This window comes from Leguminivora glycinivorella, chromosome Z, assembly GCF_023078275.1.
Source record: "Leguminivora glycinivorella isolate SPB_JAAS2020 chromosome Z, LegGlyc_1.1, whole genome shotgun sequence".
Classification (NCBI taxonomy): domain Eukaryota; kingdom Metazoa; phylum Arthropoda; class Insecta; order Lepidoptera; family Tortricidae; genus Leguminivora; species Leguminivora glycinivorella.
Genome location: NC_062998.1, coordinates 18,229,157 through 18,249,644, shown reverse-complemented (window position 1 = coordinate 18,249,644; position 20,488 = coordinate 18,229,157). Strand labels below are relative to the sequence as shown.

Below are 20,488 nucleotides of genomic sequence, written 5' to 3'. Positions count from 1 at the left end.
CGCGATTTCACTTACTCCCGTTTCAAATATTTAAATTCCGCTCCACGTTGCACAATCTAATAATCCCTATTACCTGCTATTACTTATATGGCTCTGTGTTACTATTTAGTTACTATTATTATAGTAAAAGCTGTTGGATCGCCATAAAAATAAATAAATACAATAAAATAATATTTTGTAAGAATAGGTAAATCTAAAGAGTTGCGATTTGCGAAACAACGTGTACCTACTTGTCGACGTTTTTGCGAGAAAGCTGACATCGCCGTCGTTACGAGTATTCCGGACTGAAAGAAGAACCTTATTGAATAAATGAACCCGTCACGCGATCCCTTCCTTACTCCGCCCTGGCACGAAATGCCTCGGCGTACTTTAATAGTACGAACTGTACGAGTATTCCTATAAAATATTACCTTCCCGCCGCCATAGTCTCACTGCTCGTTTTACAGGTTTTTCTATGTATTTATTTATTGGCTGTAGTTGTAGTGTAGTTAGGAATTTAGTAAATTAGGAGTAAAGTTAGGTATATAATAAAAATTGAACACCACTTTCCCTCTAGTTCTAGTACATCTAGTACTTATTTTCATATATACCTACATTTACTTCCAGCGATCCGCTAGACAGACTAGACGAGGACCAGACAAACAGGCGCTTTTCGCTACATGCTTCACCTTATTTTTTTAACCGTCGCCTCATATCTCTCAAGAAGGACGGTTATCAAGTCGTCTGTATGTTTTTTTTTTTATTTTTTTTAATGTTTGTTCCTCGATATCTTGTAACAGAACAAGCGTCTATGACGAGGAAATGGACTTGTTATTACATATAAAACTTACGGCGAATCAACTTTTCCTTGACCAACTTTCTTGGTGCATATTTTCTTTGGGATTTCATTGGATATTTTAACAAATAATATCTGTGAAGCTTTATCACATGTATAGTCACGTCTTCACTCATAAAATTCACTGTTATTCGATGCAAAACAGATTGGAAAAACATATTTATCAACAAACTACGTTCACATGGATGAAATACTGACATTGACAGTTGTCAACTGAGTAGCGTTCCAATATTATATCTTGATTTCAATTATAGGTCGTAAAAATTGATAATGATAAGTAGTATACTTTCTGGATGTGTTTATTGTAGCATTTAGAAACAAATATGATATTTTGCCTCAAATTTGATTTACAAAACTGGTTAAAAACCTTTGATAAAGTAATATTTGCATATTTATATTTACCACAATATAAAATGTTTCATTACGTACTAGGAATCAACAAAAGATATCTCCATCTCACTCTAAAACACGTGCAGTCATGCAGATGTTACTATTGAGAAGCAAAAACGTACGTGCTGAGATGTCTTGGACATTAATGCCTAAGGCGTACGACTTAGTAAATAAAACAGTTACGACCTTTTTCTTATAAGTGTAATTTAGCGGCTATCCATTGTTATTTGTCGCCAGTCACCCTTTTGTCGCTCTTTTGTCGCTCTTTTGTAGCCCTTTTGTAGCCCTTTTGTCGCTCTTTTGTCGCTCTTTTGTAGCTCTTTTGTAGCCCTTTTGTCGCTCTTTTGTCGCTCGTTTGTAGCCCTTTTGTCGCTCTTTTGTCGCTTTTTTGTCGCTCTTTTGTAGCTCTTTTGTCGCCTTTTTGTCGCTCTTTTGTCGCTCTTTTTGAATCTATAAAAGGGTCGGAGCGAGCCGACGCGCGTCATTCTTACAATATCCACAAGACTAACAGTGTCTCTGGCTTTCGTGTGTCATACTGGTGAGTGAAGTTGTTCTGCTATTATTTCTCTGTTTGTTTTTACTTGGAAATTATTCTAAGTGATTGTAAACTTTGAAATTGTGTCTCTGTTTGGTTGTGCGGGGACAATATCGTCGTACAGTTGAACTTAGACCTATGGTGGAATTGCTTTACTGTCAGTTGTGGGGTTATTTTAGTGTTCTATTTATAGTGTAGTGTTACATTTAAATTGATGTGTATAGTGAAGTTTTCTGTGCTTTGTTTCATGAGTGCCGTTAAGCAATACAAAGACTGGGTCGATGTATGGCTGGTGCTTGGAGATAAGTCTGTGTTTGGTTTTGTAGGGAGTAATTCTTGCAAAACTAAGCTTAGATTATAGCACGTAAAGGAAACTTCACTCGTTTGTTTAGTTGGTCAGTAAAATTGAATTTAGTAATTTTCTATGGGGTTATTTTGTGAAAGTTATAAGCCAGATCATTGTTTGTGACAGACTGTTGTCCGGCTAGGCGCTTCTTCCCTTACGGTGTCAAATAAGAGGCGTTTAGGGGTCTTTTTGTTCCAAGTGGAGGGCTTGGACGCTTTTCTATACTTACAAAAGCGTATTTTCTCACCGGTCTCAAAGAGTCCAACTGTTAGATGGAAGTGAGGACTTTCACGATTGACGAAAGGCATTAGGAGTAATCCTTGCTCACTGAAGTCGGCAGTATTTGAGGCTGGGGTCCTATATTTATATATATTTATTTACTCGGTGCTCTAGTCCATGCTGGCGTTGGTTGCTGGGGATTTCGGTTGTGATCGATCCACATCTAAGTAAAGTTGATCGCAGCTGGGTCTCTCATGTGGCTGGTACTGGTGTGTACTAGAATACTGGATATATACACGGATAGGACGATCTACTCTCTGCTACCCTAGCCCGCGGGCAAAAGCAGAGGGGGGGATCAGAACTCAAGCCTATAGGTTGCCTATCTCAGCTTCGCTGGCTGAACTGTACAGCTTATGGTAGGGATACACTTGTGCATATTCTGAACATTAGATCTATGGTAAGTGATGGTCTGTGTTTCAGATATGCTAGAGTAGGGAAAACGATAGGACTAGGGTAAAGTCACACACTATTTCTATGAAAGTAGAGTTCTTTTATGATTGGTCTTGGAATATAATTGGTCAACGTGTATTGTGGAGAAATAATTTAACTACTACTATTTATATGGGTTAAATGGATTTTAAATGTGGTGTTTACTATCTTAAAATATGTGGTAAAACTGGTAATTTATAAAATCTCTTATTACTTAATTTATTTGAGTGAAATTAATAATTGTGGTAGCAATTTCTGATCTTTCGGTGTGGCTGCGGGACACTTAGTGTTGCTAACTAGTTTTTCAAGGTAAATTCTATCAAATTGGCTAGGGAAACAAACTGTCTTTGGAATAAAAGGTTTTGTTTGTTATAGGGCCCAGTGGCATGCGAGCGCCGTCCGCTGATGGAAAGTCTAAAGCTTAGAAAAGTTTGACTTACTTATTTCTTATAAAAGTTAGCAACTGCTCGGTGTTTCGATAAAACATTAGAAAGATCGAGAAGTTATGGTCTATTAGCAGTATTGGGGAACGGGGGGTTTAGCTAGGGACAAGAAACAAAACAAAAAGGGGGTTAGTTTGTAGATAGATAGCCCTTCAGGCTTACTTGCTTAGGATCCTGATAAAGTGGTTTGATCAGGTCAGGGGTCCCATACCGAATCGCAAGCCCTTGCCCAAACCGGGACCACTAATAAGGCGTAGCGGATGATTACCAAAATATTTTTTAATATTTATTTCATGTATGTTTCACTCACTAACTTTTATACTAAAAATTTCTTCATCACGTCATTAATTTTCTCACATATAACTTTCTAGGCCTAAACCTGATAAAATACTCTTCTATAACACTATGTTATTATGCTACAATAACCTTTATTCTTCTTTAAAATATAAATAAATAAAAATTTAAATATTAGTCAAAAATACAGCTGATACTCATTAAAGGATCTAGGTTATCGCGGTTCACATCGAAGGGTTCTACTTATTCACGCTAGACGATCACAAGGCCAAATTTAAGGGGTATATTTAAAGGGGGGTTAGCTATAATGTTGGTTAGTCAAGTAAGTAAGTAGATAAGTAAGGTGAGCGGAGGTTTAGGTACAATCTCCGTCGTTACTGGACCGATTTTGATTTTTTTTTTATTGAATATATATGCATACAGATTGGTCCCATTTTTCTCAGAACCCAGTTCTGATGATGGGATCTTGGAGAAATCGAGGGAACTCCTCGAATCTGAAAGGCATACATATGATGATTTTTGTGTTTTTAAAGGAACAGCATGCATTTAGGTACGGAAAAGTGACATTTAGTGCAGTGGAACTGCTGATGATGGCCAGAACGGAACTCTTCAAATCTGAACGGCACACTTATAGTGACTTTGGTATTTTTATAAGAACAGCATGCACTTACGTCCAGAACAGTGACATTCGGTGCAGTGGAACTGCTGATGAAGAGTGAGCCGCCCCTGGTTAGAGTTCCCTTCTGATAATCATTCTCATCTGTAAGTACTTCAGAATCATCCAGATTTCAAAATTGGTTCAGAAATGACGGAGATATCGAATAACAAACATTAAAAAATATACAGACGAACTGATAACATAATCCAACATTTGAAAGTATTTATCACCAGAACCCCAAAGGAAGGCGGTTTTTTTTTTTTCTTAAAAATTATTTTTTGTTTTTTTTTTATTTTTTTTAATGTTTGTTCCTCGATATCTCCGTCGTTACTGGACTGGTTAAGCATATTGAGTTTTCAAGTCAAAGATTGTCAAGCTTCGATTTCTTATAATATAATCGGATTCATAAGGAATTGAGGAAACTCCTCAAACCTTAACGTTATACGTATATTCATTTGTGTTGCCATCTAATAATTAAAGCATTAAAAGCAGTTTTAAGAAATACTTACACATTTGATCTTTGATTTGAGTGTCAGATGGCAGTGGCACATGTCAAAATAAATAACATTAGGAAGTAAAGCCTGAAATAGGTATATGACTATTGTCATGAGGGCTCTGTTATTCTGATGTATTTATTATTATTAATATGGGTTGACAGTTCAGTGTAGGTAGTATGAAATTTTTTTTGTTAAGAAAAAAAAACCGCCGCCTTTGGGGTTCTGGTGAAAGCTACTTGCGAATGTTGGATTACGTATTTCAGTTCTGACCATCACCAACAGTTCCACTGCACCAAATGTCACTATTCTGGACGTAAGTGCATGCTGTTCTTATAAAAACACCAAAGTCACTATAAACGTGCCGTTTAGATTTGAGGAGTTCGGTTCTGACCATCATCAGCACTTCCGCTGCACCAAATGTCACTGTTCTGGACGTAAGTGCATGCTGTTCTTATAAAAATACCAAAGTCACTATAAGCGTGCCGTTCAGATTTGAGGAGTTCCGTTCTGACCATCATCAGGAGTTCACGTAAGGGCATGCTATTCTTATAAAAATACCAAAGTCACTATAAGCGTGCCGTTCAGATTTGACCGTTCTGACCATCATCAATGTCACTGTCCCGCAGTGACATTTGGTACGTAAGTTCATGCTGTTCCTTTAAAAATACAAAAATCACCATATGTATGCCTTTCAGATTTAAGGAGTTCCCTCGATTTCTCCAGGATCCCATCATCAAAACTGGGTTCTGAGAAAAATGGGACCAATCTGTATGCATATACATTCAATCAAAAAAAATATTTCAAAATCGGTCCAGTAACGACGGAGATATCGAGGAACAAACATTAAAAAAAATAAAAAAAAAACAAAAAATAATTTTTAAGAAAAAAAAACCGCCTTCCTTTGGGGTTCAGGCCCCGTAGCCGAATGGCATTTCTCCGACGCCAAACGAAAGCGATACGCCGCTGGCTCTGTCGCGCCAATACGCAAGCGCGATAGAGATAGATATCTACTAGCGCTTCGTTTCGTGAGCGTTTCGTGAGCGATTGTGCCATTCGGCTAGCCACCCTGGTGATAAATACTTTCAAATGTTGGATTATGTTATCAATTCGTCTGTATATTTTTTAATGTTTGTTATTCGATATCTCCGTCATTTCTGAACCAATTTTGAAATCTGGATGATTCTGAAGTACTTACAGATGAGAATGATTATCAGAAGGGAACTCTAACCAGGGGCGGCTCACTCTTCATCAGCAGTTCCACTGCAGCGAATGTCACTGTTCTGGACGTAAGTGCATGCTGTTCTTATAAAAATACCAAAGTCACTATAAGTGTGCCGTTCAGATTTGAGGAGTTCCGTTCTGACCATCATCAGCAGTTCCACTGCACCAAATGTCACTGTTCTGGACGTAAGTGCATGCTGTTCTTATAAAAATACCAAAGTCACTATAAGTGTGCCGTTCAGATTTGAGGAGTTCCATTCTGACCATCATCAGGAGTTCCACTGCACCAAATGTTACTGTTCCGTACGTAAATGCATGCTGTTCTTTTAAAAACACAAAAATCAACATATTCAGATTTCAGGAGTTCCCTCGATTTCTCCAGGATCCCATCATCAGAACTGGGTTCTGAGAAAAATGGGACCAATCTGTATGCATATACATTCAATCAAAAAAAAATTTCAAAATCGGTCCAGTAACGACGGAGATATCGAGGAACAAACATAAAAAAAAAAAATACAGACGAATTGAAAACCCCTTCCTTTGAGATTTGGAAAGCGGTTAAAAAATACAGACGAATTGAGAACCATCTTCTTTTGAGAGATTTGAGGCGGCGCTTAAAAATAGTTCAAATCCGCAACATGGCGCGTAGTCATATATTTCTGGTCAGGCTTTAGTAAAGGTTGTGATGTGACACACTTAATCAGATAAATACTATTTTTATTAACCGTCGCCTCATATCTCTCAAGAAGGACGGTTATCAAGTATGTTTTTTTTTAACCGCCTTTCTTCGGTTCCAAGCAACTATCACTATCAATCAGCTTCAATTCAAATAAGAACTTTTAGAACAGAAAGAAGGAAGGCGAACAATGGCGAAGTTTTTCTAGTTTGAGCACGGTCGCCGACATTGTGCAGTTGGCAGACGTTGCCGGATGCCACTGCGAAATACAGAGTATACAGACCATTGTTTTTGGTCGCCACTTAAGAAAATTAATTGACATGGACTACTAACTAAACCTAACAACGTGAAGACTTATTTATTAGGTTAAATCGTGTATACGAGTATTCCGTATTGGGTTAGTAAGTATGCATTTAATAATTATTAATGTATGTTAAAAACATAATTAATTAATTACCTACATTTATTTCTATCATTCAAAGCGAAGGTTGTCATTCCACTGAGGTCCATGGTACATTATTGTGCAAAGAAATGAGGAAATGACATCAAACAGTTGTCAAACAGTGAACGGTTGAGCTCCTACCTCCTAATACTTATAGTTCCTATATAATTACATATAATATAACAAGCTTATCGAGTGGATGAAGAATTTTATGTCTTAAGCGCTGAAATTAAACCATCTACCGCTCTCTGTCATACAAGAAACACGATGGCAGAAAAGTACGAGTACGACAAATCAATCAGTCCGTAAAGCCTGATGGACAATAGTGATTGAGTTATCTGCTGAAAAGGAAAACGATATTGTGAGTTATCTTTGGCCTGTTGAATTAAGAAGGCTATCGATAAAAGGTCCGCCTTACAAAGCGATCAGCGGCGAGGGTGGGGGTACAGCGAGTCGGACAAAAGATTTAATTACACGCATGAATCAAGCGCAAGGGCGCGGGCGGAGGGCGGGGGTGGGTCGCGATAAGCCCAGCGGTGCAGTCGCGCGCGATCCTGCTGATGTGCCATGTGATAAAGCCTGGCGGCTGCCATTGTTTAGCCTGCCTGGCGACGCGCGTGCGGGCTCTATCAAGATTAGAATGCTTGTAATTAAGAATAAAGGATTTTAAATAGTGGATGACCATGCATTGTCTATGACTCTATGCCCAACTAGTTACATGGCGCGGCTAACATGATTTTATTGATCTAGGTAAATACATACACCTACATATGTTACGTTACAGGTAACTACATAGGTACTTATTGCTACTTGTAATATCTATAAATAGGCCTTATAGCAAGGTTTTAAATTCCACAATTAAATTGGGAATATATCTAATAGTTAGAATGATTAAAGTTACAAAGACTTGATTCCAGTGTAGGCAGTGTAAGTGCGGTCCTTTGCTTTTTCTGTTTGAGGTCTCTCTGGAAATTAGTGGTGTAATGTAAGTAGTTAGTCGTGGAACTCGTAGGCGAAAGGGGTATGTGGACGGACATTAAATATTATCATCTAATTGTCATGTAAATACTATAATCAATTCAATCAATAATAATATTACGCATTTCGCATTTAATAGCTTTTGTTCAGAAGTAATACCTAATTACCTAAATAGTTTCATACAAATAAAACTATAAAATTACTGCGTGTGCGTAGCCGAATGCACAAACGCTCACAAAACGCTCACAATAATATTACTTTCGTAGCTATCTTTCTCTATCGTTCTTGCGTATTGGCGCGGCAGAGCCAGACTACATTTCTGCGGCGTTTCGCGTCGCAGAAATGACTTCCGGCTACTGGCCTTGCCCGTCAAAGAGATAAATATTATCATGAGCGTTTGTGCACTCGGCTACGCACACTGATCACTGGGGTGCATTCGGTAGACACTGGCGCCGTCATTTAGGTAGCTCAAAATAGTCTTCGTCTAAACCAACCTTTGTGTTCGAATATTGTACAGGAACCCGCGAGCAAGCGTACGTGTACGCTATGTCCGCAGCGGCGCTGGCGTGGTCTGTGGCGCGCGCGTGCGCGGCGGGCGCGCTGCCCGCGTGCTCGTGCGCCGCGCCGCCGCGCGCGCCGCCCCGCCCGCCGCGGCAGGCGCACGTCACGCCCGCTGAGCCGCACGCGAGGTTCAAGTGGGGCGGCTGCGGAGACAATTTTCAGTGGGCTGAGAGGTAAATTGCATTAAATAATTGGATTTATTTTCAAGTAGCTATTTAAAGATTAATATGGATATGACTGGTATAATTTATAAATTTTTTACTCACAAAAATAATGACAGTCATATCCATATTAATATTTAAATCGCTACTTGAAATCCGCTCTCTATTTATTATACACGTACCGTAATGAAGCGGTATTTAATGGTACGAATATCGTTATAAAATCGTTATTTGAGGTCAATTTTACTCGAATTTACAGATTTGCGAAGCAATTCATAGACATGCATGAAATAGACGTTCGCGATGGTAAATTGGAAGAGTTGATCGAAGTGGAGACGACTACCACTGAACTACCGACCACGACGGAGCCGAGCACGCCAGCGCCCGTGGTGATCCTCGTGGACGACCAGCCGGCGCCGGCGCCTGACAACGCAAGCGTGACAGCGCGCCCGCGGAAGAAGGGGCGCCGCGGGCGCAAGCGCCTGCCGCGCTCGCCCCGCAGAGGCAGGCCCACAAGGAAACGATTCAGACCAAGGTCTGTATAAAGGTTTCATGATTTTCAGTAACGACCTGTTAACGCATCGATTAATGTTTAGCGTAAGTTCACTGAGAAGAGCCAACTCAAAAAGTAACACAAAGTACCTACACTACCTACCTACCATAATGTGGTGGGTGGTGGTTTTAAAGATGCTTCGACTAACTCTTTTTAGGGTTCCGTACTAAAAAGGAAGAAAGCTCAGTGGAAATAGACAAGACGCCTTCATGTTGCATTTGCTTACAAAAAAGTCTGCCGAGTTTCGAAAGAATTATGCCTGAAAAACGAAGATTTAGGTCGCATGTACCTACGCAATAATACTTTTTTAATAATTTTTAACTCACAAATATTTATTAACAAATATTTAATGGCATTCTCAGATACGACTTTGAGGACCGAAATTCCAGATACCGTAACTTGGAGTACCGCATGGCCGCCGACGACCCGCGCTTCGACCCGCAGGTAGACTTGCGCACGCGACTGCAGCGCCTGCGCCCGTTCATCGCCTCCGCTAATCTCATCAACGTCCGTTTTGGCAGAAAGGTACCTTATATAATAACAATATTTATTTTCTGTGCATTTACCTACGGCATATAATAAATTGTGTATACCACTGCATGGTATTATGTATTGTTGTAACAATTGCTTTCTGTATGCAGGCTGTATCGTTGGCCATGCGCACTAAGTGCACGTGCCACGGTGTGTCGGGTTCGTGCTCGGTGCGCACGTGCTGGCGCGCGCTGCCGCCGCTGGCGCGCGTGGCGGCCGCACTAGCGGGCGAGGCGGCGCGCGCCGGCCCGCTGCGCCCGCGCCGCCGTGCGCGCCGCACCAAGCCGCGCCTCCGCTACGTCACGCCCAGCCCGGACTACTGCGAGCCTGATCCTGCCGCCGGTTCGCTTGGCACACACGGAAGGTACGCCAACTTTATCTAGTTTTACTATTGGGTTGGCACAAAAGTAATGACACACTCTACAAAACTCTATACATTTCCTTTCTTAAGTTAATTGTTTTCGATAATATTCTAGTATGTTGTAGAACATTCTAGGTACTTCTAATGTGAGGGTATATAAAGCCGCCCTCGTGATTGGTTTAGTTAGATTGAAATAAAATGGACGAGCGACAAGTTCGAACACTTTACTTATACGAGTACTTGTTAGGCCACAAGGCCACAGTTCGCGGGCTGCGGCTGACAATATCAACACTGCATTGGGCGCTGGAAGTACAAGCCATGCCACGGTGTCCAGATGGTTTGACCGTTTTAAATCAGGAGACAGGAGCCTTGAAAGTCAGTCAAGCTCAGGGCGACCACCTGCATTCAATGATGACGATTTACGCCGCGAACTACAGTCGAATCCTGATGCTACTACTCGTGAATTAGCGGAAGCACTTAACTGCAGTCACCACGCTGTGGAATGCCATCTGCATGAGCTTGGGTATCGAAAAGTTTTGGCTCGATGGGTACCGCACATCCTTACCGACGCCAGTCGTGCAGTCCGTGTCGCCATCTGTCAATCACTTTTGCTGCGACCCCGACGTAAAGAGTTTTTGACTGATCTGGTTACGGGAGATGAATCATGGATTTATTATGAGAACGATACACGTCGTGCTTTTTAGCTGCCTCGAGAAGAAACGCCACCAACTCAACCGAAGCTGAGTCAAAAGAACCGCTTAAAAGTTTTTCTTTGTTGTTTCTGGGACTCGCAAGGCATGCTGTTTCATAACACAATTGTGTAATAACACAATGAAACTGTAAACGCTAACAAATATTCAACACAGCTCACCGAACTATCTTCTGCTATCAAGAAAAAACGACGAAGACGAGCCACTGTAATTTTACTACATGATAACGCTCGACCTCATGTCGCATCTACCGTTTGCCAACAGCTGCAGAACTTGGGCTGGGAGACGATACCCCACCCACCTTATTCTCCAGACCTCGCACCATCAGACTTTCATTTGTTTAGAGCCCTGAAACGACATTTGCGGGGTAAACAATTCAATGATTTCCATGATGTACAGTACAGGTGGAGTTGAACAACTTTTTCGAGGCACAGCCATCAGAGTTCTGGACGAAAGGCATCCAAACTTTGCCGGATCGTTGGCAAGAAGTCATAGATGCTAATGGTGATTACATCATCGACTAAGCTTTTTGTATTGTAATAATAATAAAAAATATAAAACGTAAACCAAGTGTCTCATTACTTTTGTGCCAACCCAATATTTTGTTGTTCCTATTCCTGCAACGTTGCCTATTTGAATTGTAGCAAAAAATTGCCTCCGGCTTTTAGTCAGCCATCAATTTATAAATGGTTGACAGACGATGCAACGCGAGTGCGGGGAACGCCGCAGGCGGCTGCGGGCGGCTGTGCTGCGGGCGCGGGCGGCGGGCCGTGCGCTCCACCCGACTCGAGCGCTGCCACTGCCGCTACCACTGGTGCTGCCGCGTCGACTGCCAGCTCTGTCGCATCACCTCGGAAGATCACTATTGCAATTAAACACCTTAAGAATATCATTCCTGTTAACAGACAGTATATTAGCATAAGCGTCGGGTTGAGTTACCTATTTATTTTCCCATGTCTACATTTCTAAGTTTATCGGTACCTATTATAAAGGATTTTCTTACTGGAAATATTGCTGAGCACTGCAATCTCTTAGTTTTCTTTGGTATTGTGTTTGTTTTTTGTTAAAATAACATTATTTATGTTATATGTTCATCTTCCTATTATTCGAAAACCTACCAACCCTGATGTCAAACCTTGCTTCAAGCAAATAATAAAACTAACAGATATTTTATTAGTTATACTTTGAATACTAATTACCAAAGAATTCCAAGTACCTACAGATGATTTGATATTTCTAAATGTTAGCTAGTCATGTTTCAGAAAAATTGTTATAAATTTCTACATCGTCTCAAATATTTAAGTACCTTTTCAAAGTAAACGTCGTAATATACAAATTGTTAGATGATTAGGGAGTAGACATTTTATATTTTAACGTAGATACCTAACGGAGTTATGATAAGACATGATAGGGGCGTAGACAATACTCGAGTATAAAGTCAGGGAAACGCTAGGAGACAAAAATGAAAGTGTCTCACGACACTCGTCGCCTAGAGTGTATCCATGACTTTGGCGTAGGAGCCACGTAGCAACAACACCGTAAATAGATGCAAAGTATATGCTGTACTTAGAATTAAAATAGTTTTGATGTAAGTAAATTAACTTTTCCCCTCACTAGCTCGGAAACACGTGTTTTGTCCTTTAATACCAGCGGGTAAAAACGCATTTTATCCACTAGTGGGTAAAGTAATTTGACCTTGAACAAAATCAAATTAACTGCTTTAAAATTGACAAAAATAGGTGAATCTAATAAAAAAGATGATTTACCACCTGTGAAACTACTGGAAGCAGTGATAAACGCATTTTTTGCGCTGTAGTTTCCTCGCTATAGTGAGGGGAAAAGTTTTGTGTTACACTCGGGTGCAAATGTATTTTACTTCTCGTGTGTTAAAAATCTCGCAAGTTCAACTATAGAATCCTTTCACTTGCTCGTTTTCCAATTCCACACTGGGCGTTAAAATACAACTTTGCCCCCTTGTATAACAAATAACTATTGAACTCTTCTGTAGTGTTAGGCTAGGCAATAGATATATATCGACAATAAAGAATTGTTAGTGTTTTACTAGTATTAACTTTATGCTATAAATATGGCTTTTACGGTAATTATTAACTAAGTGAGTTTTCAGTTTCACATTATCCGATCCGATATCGGATGTTGGAAGGATTTCAAAGGAAAATATCAAACATGGCGGCTGAAATATATGGGATATCAGTCCTACATCCGATATCGGATCGGATAATGTGAAAGGCAGTAATTATCAGCTTTAAAATCCATCAACATCATTATATATCTCAATCTAAAATTTGTACCGGCATCAATCAGCCAATTAAAAATAAGCAAGTTAACAAGAAAACTGTCGTAGTAATTAGTTGGACTATTCCCTTTATGTATCTATGTATGATCTATGTGAATACAGATGTCCTAAACTTTCAAAAGTCCCGACCCGATTACACGTACATTGATTATTGTTAAGTGCTAGTTCGTACATTTAGTAGCAAACGTACCTATGCAATAACAATCACTTTTAAAATACAATCGCTAGTCATGTTTTCAATGTGAAATATACATTTTGTATTCATAGTTCATAATAATTATGTAATAGTACCTATGTTATGTTAAGTATTCAACAAAAGAAACTAAATAAGTAATAAATAGTGCTCACGTGAAGTCTGAAAATGATCTATCTGGGCGTCCTGCCACAGTCGCTGACGCTATGTGGCGATCAAAAAGCAGATTGGCTCTGTTGCGCTACTCCAGAAGGGCGACAGGGAAATTATCTAGTGTACCTACGATACGTTGACGAAGCGTAAAAAATGTGACCATGGTTAAGTACACTGGCCAGTTTTCATCCCCTGCAGGCTTGTTGCTACAAAATTTCATGGAACTTGACTTCATTCATTCTCCTTGCGTTTGCCATGGAACTTGACTTATGGGGGGTCATATAGGCTTAAAATGACACACCTACTTTACTATTGACTCATTGATTTGGCCATGATTTAAACTTAGCTACTCGTAATTCAACTAGGATTCAACTTTAACGTCGATGATCGCTTTTATTTTACCACATTAAAAAAACAATTTCTTACTTCCAATCTGATAATGTTGTAAATAAAGTTCGTACTTAGAATATTTTGTTTCATTACCCTCCTCAAGTCTTTCTATACTGAACCTGAATTACCATTGCATATTATGATATATGTGTAACCACTACTTACCTACTACTCTTGTAAAATCACTTCCCATTCAAAATGTTACGAGTGAATTGACAAGTTCTCAAGCATCATTTTCCAATCTACTCTTAATGCGTCCAATAAAATTTCTAAGGCGGAGTAGCTAGGTAGCTATAGAGAACAGAACATAGTAATTCTGTTTGAGGTAAGATATTTTACCATGGCCCGAACTCGGTCGGCTTTTTAATGAACGGAATTATAAAGATTAATCCTAAATAAATTAATATATCCTGTTCAGTGGAGTAGCGTGACATTTATGGGAGAGTTTTGAAACCCCTTTGTGGGCAAAAAGCATTTCATATAATTTTGAGTAGTGAAGCTATAACTAAAACTGTTTCATTTGACTTGCAGAGTAATTGACCTGTTACCTCTTAAGTTCAGGGGCATTTTAGAGTAAAGCGTACAATTCGGCGCGGACGACCACATACACAGCATACACTTGATATAAATTGGTCGTGCGGATCACTAAAACCAGCCTCATGGCAACTTTCAACTCTTAAAATAGGAATGAATAATGCTTATTAAAGTAATTTTCTAAAATGTTGACAGTCATCTTAGATGTTGAGAAATATAGGCTACTTGCCTCCTAGTCAAATCAGCTTCTTTTTAAGAACTGTCAAAACGAATTTGAACGACTCGCTAATATGGAATTAATATGAAATCGAATTGAGTGACGTCACGGTCAATTCTGTTACTTTATATATTTCTACCTGACTTATTAAATAGAAATTGGATTTAAAAATAACATCTGTTCACGTTATTCTTATAATTATCTGATGCTTTATTTCGTGCAAGGTATACAATATTTGTCCCCTCACTAGCTCGGAAACACGTGTTTTGTCCTTTAATACCAGCGGGTAAAAACGCATTTTATCCACTAGTGGGTAAAGTAATTTGACCTTGAATAAAGTCAAATTAACTGCTTTAAAATTGATAAAAGTAGGTGAATCAAGTAATAAAGATGATTTACCACCTGTGGAACTACAGGAAGCAGTGATAAACGCATTTTTTGCGTTGTAGTTTCCTCACTATAGTGAGGGGAAAAGTTTTGTGTTACACTCGGGTGCAAGTGTATTTTACTTCTCGTGTGTTAAAAAACTCGCAAGTTCAGGATTCTATTTTCGAACCACTCGCTTCGCTCGTGGTTCAACTATAGAATCCTTTCACTTGCTCGTTTTTCAATTCCACACTCTGCGTTAAAATACAACTTTGCCCCCTTGTATAACAAATAACTATTATTTTAAGAACAGTAAAGTTCCCTATTGATAGGTTGGTAGACTACCTAGATTTTTTAAAGATTTTTTTTGATGATACAGAACAAAATCTACCAAATTGCCCAAAATGTCCCACAAAGTTGGTATGAAACTTTCCGGTCTTGTTACCATATTTCTATGCATTTTCGGAATAAAATAAATACTGTTTCTGTTTCTTATATTGCCATAATACTGTTAAACGTGTTTGATTGACAGCTATGTGTACCCAGGGTTATCTAATAAGGAATTTCATGCAGTATACGGTGGTAAATAAAATACAATTAACTGTTGACTGTATTTATTCATGTTTATGACATTGCCAAAGCAGGAAAGTTTGAATTCACATATTTACGCCTACCGGATACTACAAGTGTAACAAATTGCTACAATTTACTCAATTTACGAACATGGGTAGAGTCTGTGCTGAAAGAGATGGTTTTCTTATATTTCATGGTTCTTTCTTTCTCCACAGACTCCTTTGTCTAAGGTTATATTAAGTATTTATATTTAGTACTATAAACTAAGATCAAGGAAACATAAGATATATGTATAGAAGAGCAAGTGAGCGGTGAGGCCTTAACTTAAAGACAAATCGGGATCCATTCACACTTAATAAAGTGATAGAAGTTCTGTGATAACTAAATATAGTTAAAAGTCATTGTGCTTCACTTGAATCAATTCATGATGAGAATAGTGGCACTAGAACGCCCGTTTAAGCGCTTGAAGATACGTCCTGATACAGTAAGATACTGTTTTGGGCTCCTTTTAATTTCTTGATATGATTCATTCTTGGCGACAGTATTATAAATAGTCATGGGCAACCTCATTTATTCAACAGTGCGAGTACCGAATTGGTGCGACAATATCTCGCCCGCAACATATACTACAGGTTGATTCTCGAAAGATGGCTCGAATGGAATGAACGAAACTTTGATTTTATGAGTGACACCTGACTCGGTATAAAGTCGTAACTGTCAGGAGCTATTTTATTGGTTAATCTGTCACACACATGCATATTTTCATTCACTCATTCGTTCCATTCGTGCCAGCTTTTGTGAATTGACCTGTACCAATTAAAGTGGGACGGTTAGTCACGCAGGTGGGGTACCGTCGCGCCCATATGTGTCTGCCCTATAATATCTAGATATAACTGTGTGTAATCATTTACTGACTGTTCTGTCGGCAGATGACTAGATCTAATTATCTATCGTTTTATATGTACTGATCTCGCACTAGTAGACTCTGTTTAATGTCATGTTTAACACACGTAAGGCGTAACTATTTGTCACTTTATGACGTGAGTGAAACATTTTATCTCACTAATGAGCTAAGCCCATGAAATAGTTTACTAAAACAATAAAAAGGGTAGTTCACAACGGATTAGCACAATTATTTTTTTCATGTCACGTTGATATAGATATACAGGGTGCCCGGTAATTAATGGACAACCTTTTATCCACCAAGAGGGCACCTTATACTGGTCCAGAAAATCGACTTTAAGGTTTAGTAAAAGTCGCCTGGTTTTCGAGATTTTCACACTTTTTAAAATTTCAATTGATATTAATGGACAACCTTTTAACCACCAAGAGGGCACCTTATACTGGTCCAGAAAATCGACATTACGGTTTAGTAAAAGTCGCCTGGTTTTCGAGATTTTCACACTTTTAAAAATTTTAGATAGTATTAAAATTTTAAAAAGTGTGAAAATCTCGAAAACCAGGCGACAGGCCTTTTAACCACCAAGAGGGCACCTTATACTGGTCCAGAAAATCGACATTAAGGTTTAGTAAAAGTCGCCTGGTTTTCGAGATTTTCACAATTTTTAAAATTTTAATACTACCTAAAATTTTAAAAAGTGTGAAAATCTCGAAAACCAGGCGACTTTTAGTAAACCTAAAAGTCGATTTTCTGGACCAGTATAAGGTGCTCTCTTGATGGTTAAAAGGTTGTCCATTAATTACCGGGCACCCGGTATAATATACAAATACTTATATACATACGAGCCCCAATGCAAATGATATCGTCTAGTATGAAAAAAATATTATGTCCTAACTTCGACCTCAAAATTCAGGATGAATTAGATGATTAGTAGAACATGTAACATAAAAACAAGAGAGCTTATAATGCATATTTTATTTATTCAAAACATAAATTAACAATTTTCCTCACTAGTAAACAAAAAAACATAATTTCACCAAATGTAACACTCGCAAAAATGTTCGTCTTCAGCGTAGCCGATGCAGAAAAGAACAACTACCACTTGGTGGCGTCACCTTTTGCATCTAAAACGGCCTTAATTCTGAGCGGCATTGTATCTACCAACTGTCTATACTCCTCAGGGGTTATTCCATTCCAGACACCCACAAGTTTCTCCTTAAAATCAGCTTTGGATTTAGAAGGATCTTTTCGCAACTTTTTCTTCATTTACCACTACAAAGTTTTTATGGGAGACAAGTCTGGACTGCTGGATGGCCATGATATGGTAGGAATTTGTTTTTGTTTCAGCCACTCCATCGTTGTCTTGCCAGTATGACATAAGGCACCATCTCGTTGAAAAGTAAATCCATTTATATACTTGAACTTTCTTATAGACGGTAGTGAACTCTATTCCAAGATGCTTTTGTATTTCTCTGCATTGACGGTTCCATCTATAAATTGCAGACATCCCACACCCTGTGCCGACAAACAGCCCCAAATCATTTAAAGATGCTGGAAACTACACCTTGCGTTCAAGACAGTCTTTGTGAAATGCATCTCCTTTATCTTGAATGACTTTACTTCGTTCATCGCCAACTATGACCTCAAATTTGGATTTGTCGCTCCATATTATTTTTCGCCACTGATCGGCAGTCCAGTTTCTGTACTTTTGTGCAAATTTCAACCTGTTAGTTTTCTGCTTTTGAGTAAGTAATGGTTTCTGTTTAGCGGTGTGAAAACCGAAGCCCATTATTTTCATTACTGTCTTTCAGGTATCGACTGAAATGTTTATTTTGATCGCGTCATGCCATAGTTAGGTAAGTTCTGTTCTTGCATGACGATTTTTCCTGATGATGCTCCTCAAAATCCTGTTTTCTCTTTGGCAGTTATTCTTCGACGGCCAGATTTATTTAAACAGGAGACGGTTCCGTGTTTTAGTTGATGCTGGATGATTGTATGCGCCGTAGATCTTGGCAAAAAAAGGTCTTTGGATATTTTGGAACGTAGATTTGCCGCTATTGTTACTGGAAATTATAATTTTCCTCACTGATTCAGGCACCGACTTACCTCTTGCTATTTTGGTATAAAAATGTTGTAGAATAATTATATTTTTTACAGAATTTACCTTTTTATGTAGCCGTATATCATATCAGACGACTTATAATATTATTAATTCAATTTAAAATATTATTGTATAATATTAATCTTACTAAACTATTTTTATTTAAAATAGACGACCTATTATGCCTCAAATATGAACTAGGCGTATTTTTTTGCTTTAGATATGTTATTTTTATGATATGATTATATTAAAACATATAACATTAGGGCATTTTGTACGGCGCAAGATTAAACTGGTTTTAATGGCTTAGTGTGTCGTGTATTCCATTTATCATCAAAGTCAATCTGGGTTTAAATACCAGTTTCGGAAATAAATATCGCACGTTGAAGTGTGACTAGACGATATCATTTGCATTGGGGCTCGTAGAAAACATCCATGTCTCAGGAACAAATATCTGTGCTCATCACACAAATAAATGCCCTTACCGAGATTCGAACCCGGGACCGCGGCGTAGCAGGCAGGGTCACTACGCGCTAGGCAAGACAGGTCGTCAAAACCCTAATCTATGGTTCAAAATGCTTCAAAATGGTTACCATCCTTCTACTTTAACGTGACCATAAATGTAAATCGTTTTTACCGGTGACAATGTTCACGTACATTTTGCAGTAGGTTGCCTTTAGCGCGTAATGGAGCAAGAGCCCGGAACTACCAAAAAAGTAACCATAAGTACTACTAACTTTTCTTAAATTCTCTAGCCTGTTTTTCTACCACAGGCCAGCGGAAATAGTCTGACAACGATGATTAATGATTATAAATTTCTAACACGTAGATACATAAAAAAATTAGTCTGGTTTCTTTTTATGGTAGCTGATAAATGGCCACCGTGCCGAACTAGCAAACACGCAGACATTAAAATAAATGTCAATACGATCTCTACATAATCCCATATGTTTAATCCTTGAGAAAATTTGAAGGTCTGGCGGCTCAGCGCTCTTAGTCCATAAGGAAACGTAATTTATGTTGCTAGCCTTTTTATCACATACGCAACACATTCGTATTTGGATCGTATCAGAGAGAAAATATATGAATGTTATGACAGTGTAAAGAAAAAAATCTTCTAGTTGGGCAAAGCTACAAAAAAAAAGGAAAGGCATGAACGAGCGAATTCAAAATTTCTAGACACGTTTTTCCTTTGACGCTCTATTTTACCGACACCTAATGCTCTATCATCTAACTGTAGGTACTTAGACAGGTCATAAAAGTTACCCTTAGTTGTCTATGAAGTGAAAACAAATCGTCACTACTTTTAAAAAAACTTGTATCTTCGTCTGTCAATGAAAAGAAAATTGTAGTAAGTATGTATGGAATGCATATAGACTTACTGCGTTTTAACTTTGAGGAACAGCGTGAGATACGAGATTTTTTAAAAGTAGTGACGAAATACTGATACAGACTTGGCAGACACAAACAGCAGTATAATTAAAGATTGAATGTATTTTGTGAATGTGAACTTTATTCCCTTCTATAAAATACATATATGTAATCTTTCACTATTTTGGCGCATATTTCTGACTAAGGACAATCCAACGTTAATAAATACTAAATAATAAACTACATGTTTAAACAAATTATATTACGTATTAATGAATGACTATTACACAGGCTTTAAAATAGGTTTATTTTATTAGTTGTCTGGCATTTTAAAAGTCAAAAGCTTTGTAGCAGAACTTCAGACCTGACTAAGTACGTATCACTTAAACAATGTGACTGGTAATTTAATATTGTATTGTTAAATGTGGTGTGCTACTAAACGTTATTTCTTGGCTATAAAAATAAAATATGCTAA

General features: G+C 38.5%; 1 protein-coding gene across 2 annotated transcripts in view; it reads left to right on the top strand.

The window, feature by feature from the left end:
* The window catches only part of LOC125240737 (protein Wnt-11-like), a 52,962-nt gene extending 40,337 nt beyond the window's left edge, over positions 1 to 12,625 (top strand). Inside the window, exons 4-8 of one of the 2 annotated variants that reach the window (XM_048148785.1) lie at positions 8,541 to 8,757; positions 9,005 to 9,280; positions 9,688 to 9,823; positions 9,940 to 10,193; positions 11,598 to 12,625. In XM_048148785.1, coding sequence (XP_048004742.1) covers positions 8,541 to 8,757; positions 9,005 to 9,280; positions 9,688 to 9,823; positions 9,940 to 10,193; positions 11,598 to 11,775 — 1,061 coding nt within the window. In that variant the 3' untranslated portion in view covers positions 11,776 to 12,625. Of the gene's footprint in view, positions 1 to 8,540; positions 8,758 to 9,004; positions 9,281 to 9,660; positions 9,824 to 9,939; positions 10,194 to 11,597 lie in introns of both variants that reach the window. The other variant, XM_048148784.1, reaches the window with a different exon arrangement.
* The last annotated feature ends 7,863 nt before the right edge of the window (positions 12,626 to 20,488 follow it).